This window comes from Monodon monoceros, unplaced genomic scaffold, assembly GCF_005190385.1.
Source record: "Monodon monoceros isolate NGI ecotype Baffin Bay Population unplaced genomic scaffold, NGI_Narwhal_1 Super_Scaffold_7, whole genome shotgun sequence".
Classification (NCBI taxonomy): domain Eukaryota; kingdom Metazoa; phylum Chordata; class Mammalia; order Artiodactyla; family Monodontidae; genus Monodon; species Monodon monoceros.
Genome location: NW_021703784.1, coordinates 39,668,699 through 39,684,086, shown reverse-complemented (window position 1 = coordinate 39,684,086; position 15,388 = coordinate 39,668,699). Strand labels below are relative to the sequence as shown.

Below are 15,388 nucleotides of genomic sequence, written 5' to 3'. Positions count from 1 at the left end.
CAGGGGCATTGAAGAATCAAAAAATAGAATGTAAATTTGACCTCCTAATTGCCATTTGACAATAATCATAATAAAACTTGCAGTAGACAAATTGGGTGTCCTTGACGGTTTTGTCTTCTCCTTCGCTTTTCTTTGCCTTTATACTCAAAGGGGTGATTCATTTATGGGAAATCCCATTCATAGGAAAGATAGATATTTCCCACGTGGAACTTATTTTGTGTAAAGATTTAAACAAATAATACAAAGTGATAAAACTACAGTATATGAGACCTTCCGTATATGAGATATTATATTTGAAATAATTATGTGTACAAGTAGTTATTACAGAAATAACCTTCTTTGTCAAGTATAACCGAAAAGATTATATAAGCAGAAAAATGTTAAATAAGAAAAGTTCTGTTTTATAGCCTGAATCTAATCAGCTTCAATAACCTATTGATTGTTCAAGAACTCTTAAAATCTTTAATAAGGTTCCTATGGTAGAATATCAGTCATATGCAAATGAATCATTGAAGTTCCAGAAAAACAATGGTTCTTTAGTGAGGCTTCATATCCCCAAAGTGATGAAAATACCTCATATGTGGTAAGCAGAACTGAGAAACAAATTTTTCAAGTTTTCTTTGTAACTTTTATTTTGTTTGAAGAATAATTCTGAGACCATCTGACTGTCACTAAGGACTGGCCAATTATACTGTTCCCCATTGCTTTTGCTTTTGCTTTAACTGGACTTGCTTCCCACCCTCAGTAAGCTGCTTGCCCCAGATATTTAAAAGTCAAATATTCTCATTTCTACACAGGTCTGATTACAACAACTTCAAGGAAATTGGATCGAGAACAGCAGGCAGAACATTTTCTGGAGGTAAGCGCCTAGAGGGAGCCGGTATTCATTAAAAGTGACTTTTCCTCAACTGCTTTAACCTTCCACGGGAACTGGAACTTGAATGTGTGTGAACAGTGGGTTGCAAAATGCGGCTGTTTTCTCTTGGGCTGGTTGGTTCTGAAGTTGGAGATTTCTGGTGCATTCCTCTGAATGCACTCCTGTGTGCAGAGAGTAGATGGCAGGGTGGGGACTTTGCGTTTCCTGAAAGCAAGCAGATGTATGGACTTTGTGCCCCTTTGTCAATAACTGGAAAAGAAAGTTCAGGAGCAGAGCCCTGTAAGCCATCATGGCCTCAGGTAAGAAGAGAGTGGGCCAAAGTGCCGCAGTGGAAGTGAAGTACGTCCTTTGTGAAGAAGTGCTCTGCTCAGCCCCTCATTTCTTTTCTTGGGAGAGGATTGAGAAAGAGAAAGCTGCCAGTTGATTCACTGCCTGAGAAGACTGTTTCTGAAACCATAAAATGTGCTCCTATAATTCATGAAGACAGAAACAACAGCAATAAAAACTATAAGAGCATTATTTCTGGAGGAAAAGGACCAGGGATGAGAAAATAGATATGAAAGAGTCTTGTGGAACATTCTTTCCATACATAGCGAGTATCTTTATTGGGAAGCTTGAAGCCTGGGTAGTATGTATGACGCGGCGATTTAAGTGTGACAGTCTGATACCGAACGGATGACAATGCTTAGGAGGTAGAGCTTTGTTTTATTGTGCCCATGCTGCTAAAATGATCTGTCAGTCCCAAGAACCACTCACTGGAATCCACAGGTCCTATACACACTCACAACACTCCTCAGATCTCTTCTGAACTTCCCCTTTAAGTCAGTTCACCAGTAATGATTTATTTAAAGAACACTGGACTAGCAATCAGTGCCTTGGGTCCTAGGGCTTCCCTGCTATGATTAGGTTGGAGCCTTGGAAGCTGTTTCATTGCCCTGGACTTCAGTGTGGCACATAATTGCTACTCCATATACCTCAAAGGATCTCTGTTAGGATCAAACTTGATATTTTATATCAAAGTATTTTTAAAACTCCTAAAGCACTACACATAATAAAGGATTATTATTATTATGCAGCCTTGTGATAAGCCTTTTAAAACATTGCTACCATCACATAAAGATGAAAGACTCCAGGCTGCCGAAAAATAATTATTTTAATTCTTTTTCAAAATCATCCTAATGGGCTACATACCTGGTCCAGAATTAGAGTCGGTTTGCCAGAATAAAAACGCCTTATGTTATATTCATGGGCTTCTTTCCTTTGCAGCAGTGTCCAGGCCTCCTGGAGAGGCTATGTTCTCAGGTAGTTGAACCTATTACCTCCCAGCAGGGAAAACAGAGGGTGTCTCATTAACTGGGGGATCTGCCTGAGATCACTTACTGCCTTGTCCCTGGAAAGGTGGTGTTCTGGGGGTGTTTGGGGGCGTGCAGAGTGTGACTCTAGGGAAAAGAGGCAAAAAAGTGTTTTCCAGGCATTTGAATACACTTCCCAAAAGAATCCTAAACAGTTTCACATCGTTTAGACTTACATGAATACTCACTCAGCACTTTGGTCCTTTGGACAACACGGGTGCTCAGTAAAACGTAGTTAATATCATTGTGGTTTTATTGTCATATGGTGTCACAATACCTGAACTCTCCTACAGATTCAGCTTCATCTCCACACTCCAAGACAGACAGTAGCTCCAGGAAACTGCAGGGCTGAAGGAGCTACAGGCAGCAACCACTGGACTCAGCCCGTGTCCCCAGGACTGAGCTATGTCTCAGGGATACAGAATGAACAGGAAGGATGGGGAGACACGTGATCAATGAATACATGCTATCACTTCAGACACAAGCTCTCTGAGACCACTCAAAGAAGGTTCCATAGTAGTGCTTGAAAATGAGGGGGTGATAGGCAACATTCAGTGGGGCGGTTAGGAGGGCCTCTTTGAGGAAGTGACATTTGGTGACATGAAGCCAAGGTTCTGTTGGAGAAACAGAACCCAGACCAGTGTGATTGAGTGTAAAGTTAGAGGGCCGTAGAGGTGGTAGGAAATAAGTTGGGAAAAGCAAATAGGGCTGTAGTAAGGATTCTGAATTTTCTCCCAAGTGCAGTGGAAAGCCAGTAAGCAGGGTGGGTCGGGGCATGATAAGATTGCAGAGTGAGAGATCACTGGCCGTTCTGAGCAGAATCGGGCTGGGACAGGGCTTCCGTAGCAGGAAGACTGGAAGGCGGGTGCTTTGAAAGGGACCCAGGTGAAAGGTGACGGTGACTTGGATGAGGGCCTAATACAAATCCCATCATGATTCTAGCTAGCAAGCAGATATGGGTTTTCTGAAGTTTCCAGGGTAGAGATTTAAAAACCTACAGGTCATCTGAATTACACTAACTCGCCCCCCAGCTCTGCCCCCATGCCAGGATTCCCCATCACAGGTGCTCTTTCATTTGGTAAACTACCCTGCTAAGGTTTTCAAAAACCACTTGAATCTCTATCTCCTACTCTTTCTGTCTCTCCTCCTCTTCTCTCTCTCACGTACAGTCTTGCTCTCACTTTCTAAATTGTACAGTTCTTAGCCACATTTTTTTTATATATATATATAACATTGCTGTGAGCATTTGAATGGCCTTCACTTCTTTTTTCTGAATGGATCATGGACAGAATATTGCTTTAACTCAGCCCTGCAAAAAAACTGAGTAAAATAATATCATTCAGAGTGCAGAAGAGAGTTCTCTGCTGTACACAAATTTCTGTAACTGCTGACACATTTTGTGAGTTGTAAGCACTGGGTGTGGGTAATTAACCTCCTGGAAAGCCTTTAATTGCCAAGATAACCCTATGCTCCTTTGAAACTCACATTAACCTTCTGGTTCTATTGCGTATCTCTCCTTCCCAATCAAATAAAATGGACTCTTCTTGAAAGGATCCATTTAGAAGCTGACCTGGCAGGTACACTTCTGCATAGGTAGCCAGAAGGACATTAATGATTTGTTTATAGCTTGCTATCCCCATGATGGAAAGCACTTCAATTGTATACTGCAGGTACTCTGCCTGTGCATTAATTTCAGATACTTAGCTTGACTGTGTATGCGCTGTAAGGGTTTTGGAGTCTGTAGAACATTCATCTCAAATCTGTGACTATAAGAAGGGATTGTCATTACCAGAATCTAAGGAGCTTGCTAAAGAAACAAGAGCAGCAAAGGACTACAGAAAACTTCACAAGTACAGCTTATATTTCTCTGGTGAATTCTAAGTGTTACTTCTTGCCTAATTTGGAAATCTGTTATGCGAAAATATTGGCCTGATCTTTTCTCCCTACCATGAAGTGCAAAAATATGGAATTTTCAGCTCATTTATTCAAAGTCATACGCATTCCTTGATAGCCAGTTACGATTGCAGTGGAGGTAGAAGGCTAATTCTAGCAAATAGATGCACAAAGTTGAAAATGATGCACAAACTAAACGGTGAATTAACATTTTAGCTTAGTGGTTGTGACTTTAGCCCTGATTACCTCATTAACAGAGAAGGCAGCTGTGAAATAAGGGAATAAATGCACTAACTCTTTCTTATGTTATAATCACTTGTATAGATTGTTTCCTCACCTACTAAATTTAATCTCCTTATGGGCATGAAACTTGATTTATCAAGATAGTGCATGGAAGTGGTGTGGGAAAGCATGGATGTTCCATTCAGGCAGACCTGAGATTATATGTGGGCACTGCTCACAGAATTTAGACAGGCTCTCAACTCTCTGAACCCCCTTTCCTTCATCTGTAAAGAGCGGATAATGGTTTCTAACATGGGGTTGGTATAAAGAGCATATGAAATTGTTACCGAGTCCAAGCTCATACTGCTCACTGCATGACAGGCCAATGAATCAAGAGACATGATGTTCCTCCAACAAGACAAATGTTATTCTCTGTTCTACAACTTTATCTCTATATGAATGGAGAAGTGTTATACCTTTAAAAGGCAGAGGCTTTAGAATGGGCTATCATGTATATTTCATTCTATAAGGCAACATTCTAAACTTGTAGCAGAAGCAATAGAATACAAAGGTTAAAGTAAAATAAACTGATCCAATATGGAGTCACATTTGTTCAGATCAGGCATCTGAACTATGAAGAACAATATCTTATGGAAGTCATCAGCGGTTAAATGTTTAGAAACCAGAGAATGTGGACGGTTATATTCTATTTTAGCAAATACGTTTTACAAAATACATAAATTTTAGCAAAATAAAAGATTTCAACTTGAAACAAAATGAAAGGTGAGACCTCCCCAGGATGACCTCTGTAGGACAATGTGTTCCACGGACAGTGGCGGGTGTTGTCAGCACCAACTGTCTTACTCACCTCTCTATTTAGAGCATCTAGTTAAGTACCTGGAAAGCAGGGGGCACTCAATAAAGGGTGTGTGAATGAATGATTACTCTGAGACCTTTATTTTACTCCTAGATGAGATCACGGAGGTGGGTATTAGCACACAGGAAAGTGCATAGGCTTGGAGACAGAAAGAATGGACTGTTCTGCCTCTCTCCATCTGCTTTGCCAAATTAAATTATCTCTGATCCTCCATTTGCTCATCCGTAAAATGGGGCTACTAATCCCTACTTCACCAATGAACTACACAGAGGGTCTGGCACGTAGGGACACTATTCTGTTAAACCGTTGTTTGCCCCGCACTCTTTCCCCTCCCTGCTCTCCTTGTCCTCAATAAACACCTTGTCAGTTCCATTTCTTTTTCAGAGCTGGCCCGTGTTTGAATAGCTTACAGCAGTTTGATTATTCTTAAAAGTTATATCCATTTAAATAATGCTATAGTCCCAGCCTAATTATGTGTGAATCTTTATCTTGTTTGCTAAAAGAGTATGATTTTGGGCTTCCCTGGTGGCGCAGTGGTTGAGAGTCCACCTGCCGATGCAGGGGACACGGGTTCATGCCCCGGTCCGGGAAGATCCCACATGCCATGGAGCGGCTGGACCCGTGAGCCATGGCCGCTGAGCCTGCGCGTCCGGAGCCTGTGCTCCGCAGCGGGAGAGGCCACAACAGTGAGAGGCCCGCGTACAGCAAAAAAAAAAAAAGAGTATGATTTTGCCTCTCTTTTGATCTTGAAATGCTTCTCTGTTCAGGGGCAGATGGTTCTGGTAAAAGTCTCCCGAAGAGAACAGAGAGAGTATTTTATTTGAAAATCAAAAAAGATGACAAGGCCCAGTATAAAGACAGAGGATGAGAAATTATGTTTTCCGTGTGGGTATATCTTGAAGTAGCCCAGAGAAGGTGGTGAGATTTTATAGTGCAGTCAGTATAAATAACAAAACACATTACAGAGGAATATGCTAGATCTATAGGAATGTAAATTATTTAGTATCTGTCTCTTTAGAATACTCATCCACCGTCCTCTGTAAGGTGCATCTCCTGTGACTATTATTTCTTCCTGTCTGAAATTCTCATCCCTTTTTATAGTTTTATTTTCTGAGGGGAAAAAAATATTGCTCTTCGGTAAGTTTTTATCACATTTCCTCTTGCCTTGGGATGCAAATTGATTTCTTTAGTGAGCGCACATCCTTAGTGGTTTCTTACTTTAGTAAACAGCTGCTTTTGAGGTGATGGTAATTTCTGGTGGTGAAGAGCTGCAGGTCTATCTCAACCCATTAAGCCGTCCATATTTTGATAATTTATCTCCAAGTGAAATGGCAGTTTCTCTCATTAGGCTCTTTTTTCTGCCGCCCTCAGAAAACTTCACAGGAAGTACCAGTAGGCCTTCAGGAAAAGATGTGTGTCCATGCACAAAAACAGCACCTGTAGCAGGCACGGGCCTCGGAAGGAGAGTGATCGTGACTTCTGTTCTCCAGAGCTCCCAAGAGAGCCCCAGAACCCTCTCTTACCGTTCTTTATTTCTAGGACTGTACCTTCTCTAGTCTTAGTTGTTCGTGTTTGTGCTGTATCAACTTCGATGGAGTTAATGGCAACTCACTCTTTTTTTTCTTCCTTTCTTCAAGGCTTATTCTGAGCCTGGTATTGGGCTAGGCACCAAGGTTCTGTTTTTGGAGTTAGTATGTTTTTCCCACTGGATGTTTGTTTCTTTGCCTTCCGTGCTGAGGTCTATTCACAGAGATTACATTGCTGATTATTTATGAGCTACTACAGTTAGCTGCTGTCTTGGAATCAGGGGGCTGTTTTTCATTCAGGTCATCCAAACTGCTTCTCTCCCATTATATAGATGCAGAAACTGAGACCTAGAAAAGAGAAGAGACGGGTCCAAGGTCACACAATCACTTCATAGTAGTGTCCAGTATAGGTCTTCCTCTTCTTATAGAACATATATAGGCCTATACGTCCATCAGTGTGTTAAAGTGTGGCAAACGGAATCATATTTTCCCACTCTCGTTTTATAACAGATTTACCCAAGGCTCAGCTCAGTCCCCCCATCAAGAATCAGCATACACATGGAGGTTTTCTCTTACACTCTTTGGCTGTTCTTTTACCACCCCCTCAGCTGTTTGTTCTTCAGAGTAGTAGGCCCAGCGTTGGACAGGGGCTCGCTCTGCTGCTGGGCCCCAGCCCAGGCTCCAGGACAAAGTCCATCTGAGAGGATGCTGTGCCTGTCTTGGGAGTGCCAGTGTGGACTCCAGCAGAAGAGTGACTGTATACCAGGTGTTATGGGCTGAAGTGTATCCCCTTAAGATTCCCCTTAAAATTCGTATGTTGAAGCCCTAACCCCCGGTACCCCAGAATGTGACTGTATTTGGAGCCTTTAAAGAAGTAATTAAATTAAAATGAAGCCATTAGGGTAAGCTCCGATCCAGCATGACTGGTGTCTTTACAAGAAGAGGAAATTTGGACACGGACACATCCAGAGGGAAGACCATGTGCAGACACAGGGAGAAGACGGCCGTCTATAAGCCAAAGAGAGAGGCCTCAGAAGAAACCAACCCTGCTAATACCTTCACCTCAGACTCCTAAGACTGAGTCCCCCTAAAACTGAGTTCCTCTGCTGGGTTTATGATTAACCTCTCTATCCAAATCTTTACTCCCTTTCTTTTCCTGAACCTGTCCCCCTCAAGATTGAGGAGTATCAAAGAAAAGGGGGAATTGAAACTATGCAAGGCCCTGTGTCCCTGTCCTTTGAAGGAAAAGGCTTTTGCTTTAGTCTCCCAGGCCTTCCTTGAGTCTCTAAAGGCTGACTCAATCACTAATGATTAGAAAAGGTGAAGAGGTAGAAACAAAGAAGAGCTGTTGGGCTGGGAAACTGGTAACAATTTAGACTATAAATATGCCACACCGCAGAATCACCCAGCTCCCAGTTCCCTGAAGGATATAGATGAAGGCCTGACACTCACTTCTAGGTTGTTTTTACAGGAAACAGACCCCTACCAGATGAAAACCACTGACCACAAGAACATAGACCCCAGACTGGTTGAAACCAGAAAGTTGATGCTTGAAACTTCACCTTGATGCCAACCAATCCGAGATTGTGCACAAGCTGATCACACACCCTGCAGCCCCCTCCTTCACACTGCCTTTAAATCTCTTCCCTGAAAGACATTGAGGAGTTCCAGGTCTTTTGAGAATGAGCTGCCTGTTCTCCTTGCTCGGTGCCCTACAATAAATGCTGTATTTTCCTTCACCACAACCCGGTGTCAGTAGATTGGCTTTACTGTGCACAGGCGAGCAGACCCAAGTTTGGTTTGGTAACACTCCTAAGCCTCCAGCATTGTAAGAAAATAAATTTCTGTTGTTCAAGCCACCCAGCCTGTAGTCCATTGTAATGGCAGCTCTAGTAACTCATACAGCAGGCCAGACCATTCACTGCCTGTCCCTGCCCCTCTCTTCTCACACCACCACCTTACAAGGCTACGTACATGCATTAGACTTTACTAAGGGACCAGGGCAACTACACTTACAGTGTGGGAGGCTAAAACCTCCATCTAAATATGATTATCTCCATGTTCCACACTCCACACTACAAGTGGGGGGAGAACCTGCAAGTGAAAATTCTTCACAGAAGGCCTCTCCTGCTTCCCTAGGCTCAAGCAGCTGCCTTTCTGACTGCCTGCTTCCTCCACTCTCCTCAGGGAGCATTTCCAGCTCATCTTTCCCAGAAATCTTGTCTCTTTACCCACAGGAATTATTCTTGCTCAGGAACAAACCCTTCCCCATCAGTAGAGTTTCCTAAATCAGTGTCATTTTTATGTCTTATCAGTGCCCCAGCAAACCAGGCAGGGATGGCCTGGGGCACTCCAGTCTAGTTAAAAAGGAGTATTGGTGGTGGTGGTGTATGTGTGTGTGTGTGCACACACATGCATATGAGGTAAGAGCAAGGGTTGCCGTTCTAACCCCTGCAGAGCAGTCTAGGTTTGTGTGGGTCCTTAAGAATGATCTTTTGTGAGAGCATCCCCAGCAGTGTGAATTGCAGACGGACCACTTGATTTTCCCAACTGACTGAAGAGTAAATATTGAATCAGACACACCAGCAAATTTTTCAAAGCAAAAATTAATTCTAAGATAGTTTGTTCAAAACAGAGTTTGCCAGATGCCCACAGGACTGGGCAGGTAATTCAGAGGACCAGCATGTGTGCTGGTGAGGGTGGAAGGGAGAAGTACTGTGGGTCTCACCTGCCCCTTCTAAAGAAGTTCAGCCAGTGGCAGATGAATCAGCCAGTTTTACCAGAAAGTCTTATTTTTTCTAAAAACAAAAACAAAATCAGACCTGCATACCAAATTTGGCACCTCCATTTTTTTGTAACACTTTGTAAGCCAGTGAGCCCCTGTTTTGCAACATTTGATATAAAGGAAGAGTTCTTACTTGCCTCGTAATATGTAATCATCTCACAGGGGAAGTAATTCACATGTATCGTAGAATGCAATTAATTTCTTGTCATCTTTTCACCCATTTTTTCACAGCATGCCCCTTTGGGCCCATAAAAAAAATAAGAGATGAGCTCAGGGCTAAGTCTTAAGAGAGCCTGCTGTGGTTGGAAATGATAGAGAGTATGGAGTTGGTTAGGATCTCAGCTGAGGACTTTCTTCCCACTCAGCCTCCATGTGAACCGAGGGAAGGAGGGAGCGGTTGCTTTGGGTCCTTGGGTGACAGAGAGTTGCTTGGGCATCATGTCTTCTTTGTCTGCCCCTGTCAGTTCTCCACCTCTTAACCTTGCTTGTCTGTGCCCCTGGTTAGCCTCCAAGTTCATAACCTGCAGGCAAACACTTACATATGCTAGGAGAGTTGTCCGAAATAAATCTTTGATTCCATAAATAACCACCCTCTAATTTACCTATTTGTGAAAGGTTGCATTTGTTTTGTTTCCCCTTAAGTCTGAACTCTGATTAGTAGAGTAACAGTGAATGAAACCTGTTCCCTTGGACCTCAGATGGTCCTTCCAGCCAGTGGCTCAGTATGGAAAGGAGTGGGCTTTTGCGCTCTGCTCACCGGGGATGTGCGGGCAGATAGATAATTGCTCCAGTGGGATCACAGCTTGTTGAGTTGCACACACAGGCTGCAGGGAGCCAAGACTCTGCTTTTGTTTTCACTTAGGAATGGTTTCCTGATGTGGTGCCATGCTGCTGCTTCCTTCAAGTTTCGGGGGCAAGCAATGGTTGGGTCCTGTGGGCCGGTGGGGGGACCCCTTACCCTGCAAGCCTGGTATCACACAAATGGCTTATCCCATTTCAGAGAAGAGGTTCAGATTTCCTGCCCTGGCTCTGAACAATCATGAGAACTCCCAACAAACCATACGGCCTGGAAGCCCGGACTGGCTTCTCCACAGTGCCGAGATGGTAAATTGACCTTCTGCCGTTTGCTTCCCTAGCTCCTTTTCCCTCTTCTCCCACTGTGTTGCTTTTCTAGTTTATTTGTGCAACACACTCTGTGAGCTACAGAATGATCCGTCCAGTCTGATTTCATTGGGGCACTGCAGAAACCACCCACACCCATGCCTAACACCATATATGACCCAGCTGAGCACTTTAAGTCTGTCTGTGGGAAAATAAAAAATGGAGTGGCAGCAGGTTCAGAACCTGAGATTCCAACTCAATTGCCTCTGTTAGTAAAAAGGAAAACTACTTTGGCTTGCTTCCTGCATGCCGCAGACCGCTTTATTCAAATGAGCTGTAGTTTTGGGACCTTTCAAGGGACTTGCTTTCATGGCAAATCAGGGGCTACCAACCTCATCTATTTTGCAGCAGGACTGGTTTAGTGAAATGCTGAGAGAGTTGTAAGCAGGATACAGATGATTGTAAGGAAGGTAAGTCAAGAGAGTCCCAGATTTCAGAGCCCAGGAAAATAGGTCAGTATGTTGGAGCAAATACAGTTCCTCTAAAATTGAGAAAACCTGTAATAAATTTGGCTATTTCATCTTTTTGGATGTATTTTGCACAATTATTTAATATGACTCAGTGAGAAATAAGGCATCTCTCATAACAATGTCCTAATTATAGTACTCCTTTTAAAGTTTACATCAAACTAATCATGTACAACAAATGTAGACAGAGATGGTTAAAGCATAGGATTTGGAGACAGAGAAGCCTGCCACTCACTAGCCACGTAACCTTTCTTAATCTACCTAGCCTCAGTTTCCCCACTGAAAAATTGGGATAATAATAATAATTTTTTTTTCATAGGATTTTGTGAGGATTGGCATGGTGCATGTACATCGCGCATATTAAGAGTTTAATATGTGTCAGCTATTATGATTAGAAGCTGAAAATTTTCCCTTTTGATTCCGGAAGCAGTCTTCTTGTGGCAGAATTCAGAGCACTTAGTGCATTATATTACATTGCATGTATAGTTTGGCTCATGGTTGTTGAATATATTTATAGTACTTTAGCAAGATAGCATCTATGAATGTACCTAGACCCTGGCATATGGTGTGCACTCAAAAGAGTACTAATTTCTTCCTTCCTTTTCTGGAGACAAGCCCAAAGTTTCAGAGATTTATCATCTTCCATTTGCCAGCATCCATTTAAATGGATTATGACCATCTAAGTTGGAACAGCTCATTCTCCAAAGATAGGCAGAATAAGGAGTCAACCGTGGGTCTAGCCTGGCTATGAAGAAGGTCACTGGGGCTCTGCTGGATGATGTGCAGTTCCCCTGGCTTTCTAAGCCAAACTCTGAGATGGGAGACTAAGGCATCCTAGCTCAAATGGCAGAGCTGTAGCATTCCCAGATAGTTAATTTCTCCAGGTTAGCCATCTCTAGGCCTAGCCAGCTTCATCACTAACTCCCAAGCTTTCCCCAGAATTATAGTGACTTTAAGGCCTTAAATTGTGTTTAGTTGTTAATATTTAAACACATAATGGGAATTTTTCCTGATTCATTCAGATGTCAACACCTCAGTTGAATGGAAATAATAAAACTGATCATGAATAGGCAAGAGATTCTCAGTAGAGGTCTTCCACACCATGGTTAATACCCAGTGACAGATACCGTAATTCAAAATTCGTTGCCCTTGGTAGATTCAAGTTCGGCCTCTCCTTCAGGCCATCTCAGCTCTGTTAGCAAGCTGCAGGATGGGCTCCCTAGAGATTCGGCAATGTCTCCCTTCCTGGCCCTGTCTTTGGTGGAGGCCAGCAGTAGGATGGGGGGGCCAAGCTAAGGAGTGCCCCTCTTTGTACTCCCAGCACCTAGAACAATACCTGGAACATCATGGGCATTAAAGTTCACAAAAGATTGAACTTTAAGTTTCGGGCTCCAGGAAATCTACAAACCAGATAACCCATGCTTTCCAGGCTACAGTGATCCATACTGCCCAGAAACCCACAAAAGTCGGTGCCTAGGCAAGAGGTTGGCAGGCCTCCCCGGTGCCAACTGCCATGCAGGAAGAGAAAAGCCTTCACCCCACTGCATCCCTGTCAGTACAGAGGCCTCTTGCAAACCCCAGTGCGTGTTCGGAGCCTAAAAGCAGTTCTTACGTCACATTTACCTCCCTGAAATCTGTCATCCTCAGGAGGTCATAAATACATAATTCAGAAGGAAGACTTTTCATGAGGTACCCTGTTATAACTCTTGGCATGCCACTATACATTTTTAAAGATGCTAATAAATCTTTAAATTGGACATGGGGCTAAGTTCCATGCTAAGGTATACTTTGCTAATATGTAATTGAGATAAAATCTACTTTTAGGATACTATTTCAAATGAAATGGGAAAAGCTCAATATTTTTTTAAATGTATAAGTACTCATTAATAGCCCTCTTAAGAAGCTTCACAAAGACATTTTTAAATTAAGAAACTAGTACCCACGGGACAGGGGGCCTCTGACCAATCACGCCCTGTGTTCTGAAAAAGCAGAATGTCTTCTCCATATAGAGAGAATTGATTTTCTCTTGTGTTGCCTTTAAATTGAGTGTTGTGAAAGCAACTTTTGGTATCCCACAGATACCAGATGACTGAAGTTTTCTCTTTACAATGTGGGGCAGACTCTTTGCCATTGTGAATAAGTTTGGCAAAGTCTCACCTTTACCATCACTACCATCAAGTCAGAAAGGCTAAAATTAAGTTTAAAGCACATTGTAGCATTGCCAGCAGGGAGACAGGGCTACGGCAGACAGACTCTTGTGGTGTCCAGGAATTAGAGAGGTGCTTTCAGCTAGAGAACACGATGGGGTTTTTATTTAGCATTTTTACAACAGGAGACATTGTTCTGTCTGTCAGTGGTAGCAGGACGTGCTTGCTCCACCTCAGGATGAAGAATTACAAATCTCTCTGTGCAAGACTGTGACAGACTCATGATATGTGCTTAGATACTTGCACAAAACCATTTACCCGTCTTCAAAAATGATGCTTCCAGGAGCAACTCATTTAAAAGTTCCTGTCATATCACAAGGACATCCATATGTAAGGAAGATTGACCTCAGTTTCTAATGGTTTAAAGCATGTGTCTATACACTTCAGTGAAAGGGAGAAAATTAGAGTTTATTTCAAAACTCTTCTTTTAGAAATTACTTAGTGCCTATGGTAGGATTTTCTTTTTTAAATACAGTTATTTCAAATTACAGAATAAGTAGAAACATGTAACTATGATGTACCAGAAGCATGTTATATATAATACACATTCATTGTTTAAAAAATAGAGAGATAAAGGTAAGCAAAAAAGAAGAAAAATGTAACACTCATAATTTCCCCATGAAATGATGTTTACTTTTTAGGTTTTGGAGTATAAACTTTAGGAACTTTTATTTTGCATTTATGTGTATAAGCTCGTATATTACATATAATCCTGCATAAAATTTGTCAAAAAGATTGAAATCATACTATACCTATAGTTTTATAACCTCCTTTTTGCATTTATCAGTTTATTGTGGGAAATTTTTATGTTAGAAAATTCAGATTCAGTATGGCTTTTTTTTTGGTTGCATGAGATCTCATTAAATAGCAGTCTGTGGTAGGGTTTTTAATGACCTTAAGTAATGGACCATCATCACTTATTCTGGAAGACTGCATGGATACAGCCTAGCCTCCTAGCTCTCCTATTAACACTTCTGTGTGGGTTTGGCGTCCACTTTCAAGCAGGCATTTCCTTAACCTCCTGCTTGTAGATCAACTGAAAGAAAGACCCTGGACATGATCTAATATCACTTAGCAGATTGTTTCAGGCCCTTGACCAGCCTGCACAGAAATATAAGCAAAAATCCTTCCCTTGGCTGAAGTTGTGAGACCCTACCTTATAGAATTCACTTATTGAAGGCAAAAGTATGCAGCGTCAGAAAATATTTACATAAATATCTCCAAAACACTTGAAAAAAAGGGACTACTGCATATTCACTCATGTCATTTGGAAAATTATATTGGGAACCTGAACACGTAAACTAAATAGGTACGTTATACTTCTGAATGTTTTTTCCACAAACATGAACTATCCCCATCTGTTCCACTGTAGATTAATATTTTCCTTTATAACGTTTTCTCAGTGAAGGCAAAATGATGTATTGTCAGCATCTTTTCACAAAAGTGCAAATAAATCCCACAGAATCATAAAATTTCGGCGTTAAGCAGGCCTTAGATATCGTCTACTAGATGATGAACTGTTTAAATCCCAAATTAAAGATCTGGGTCAACATTTGCCAAATGTGGGCATGCAGGCGACATTCACATTTGGCGTGGCTGTCTGCATTCTCTACTGGTGACAAACTGTGGTGTCAAAAGAGGGAAAGGATCCAAACCAAACTGTATCTGAGGCTTGACACGTCTTTGAGAGGGTACATACGCCTTCCCGTGCTTCAAAACAAAATCCCATCAAATGATGCAAGGAGAGCTAGTAGGAAGAAGGGCAGCCCTGACTCCCTATACATGTCACATCAGTTTCAACTTGGCGCTGGTAAGTAAAAGGGACTCTGGAAAGACTCTGGTGTGCATGCCAAGAATAAGTCATCTTTGCACCCAGAGAGACTCCAGTTTCAGACAACCTTGAAGTGTGGTTTTTAGTGAGGGAGGGCCGGAAAAATAATATGCTTCTATGAAATATCCCTTCTTAAGGTAAAAATGGAAAGAAATATATCATTCATGAGTATGTCTCTGTTATGAGACCA

At 42.1% G+C, this 15,388-nt stretch overlaps 1 protein-coding gene across 3 annotated transcripts in view; it reads left to right on the top strand.

Moving 5' to 3' along the window:
- FAT3 (FAT atypical cadherin 3) overlaps window positions 1–15,388 on the top strand; it is a 563,581-nt gene that overhangs the window by 349,998 nt on the left and 198,195 nt on the right. For all 3 annotated transcript variants that reach the window (XM_029208386.1, XM_029208387.1, XM_029208385.1), the window contains exon 3: window positions 798–859. In XM_029208386.1, coding sequence (XP_029064219.1) covers window positions 798–859 — 62 coding nt within the window. The remainder of the gene's footprint in view (window positions 1–797; window positions 860–15,388) is intronic.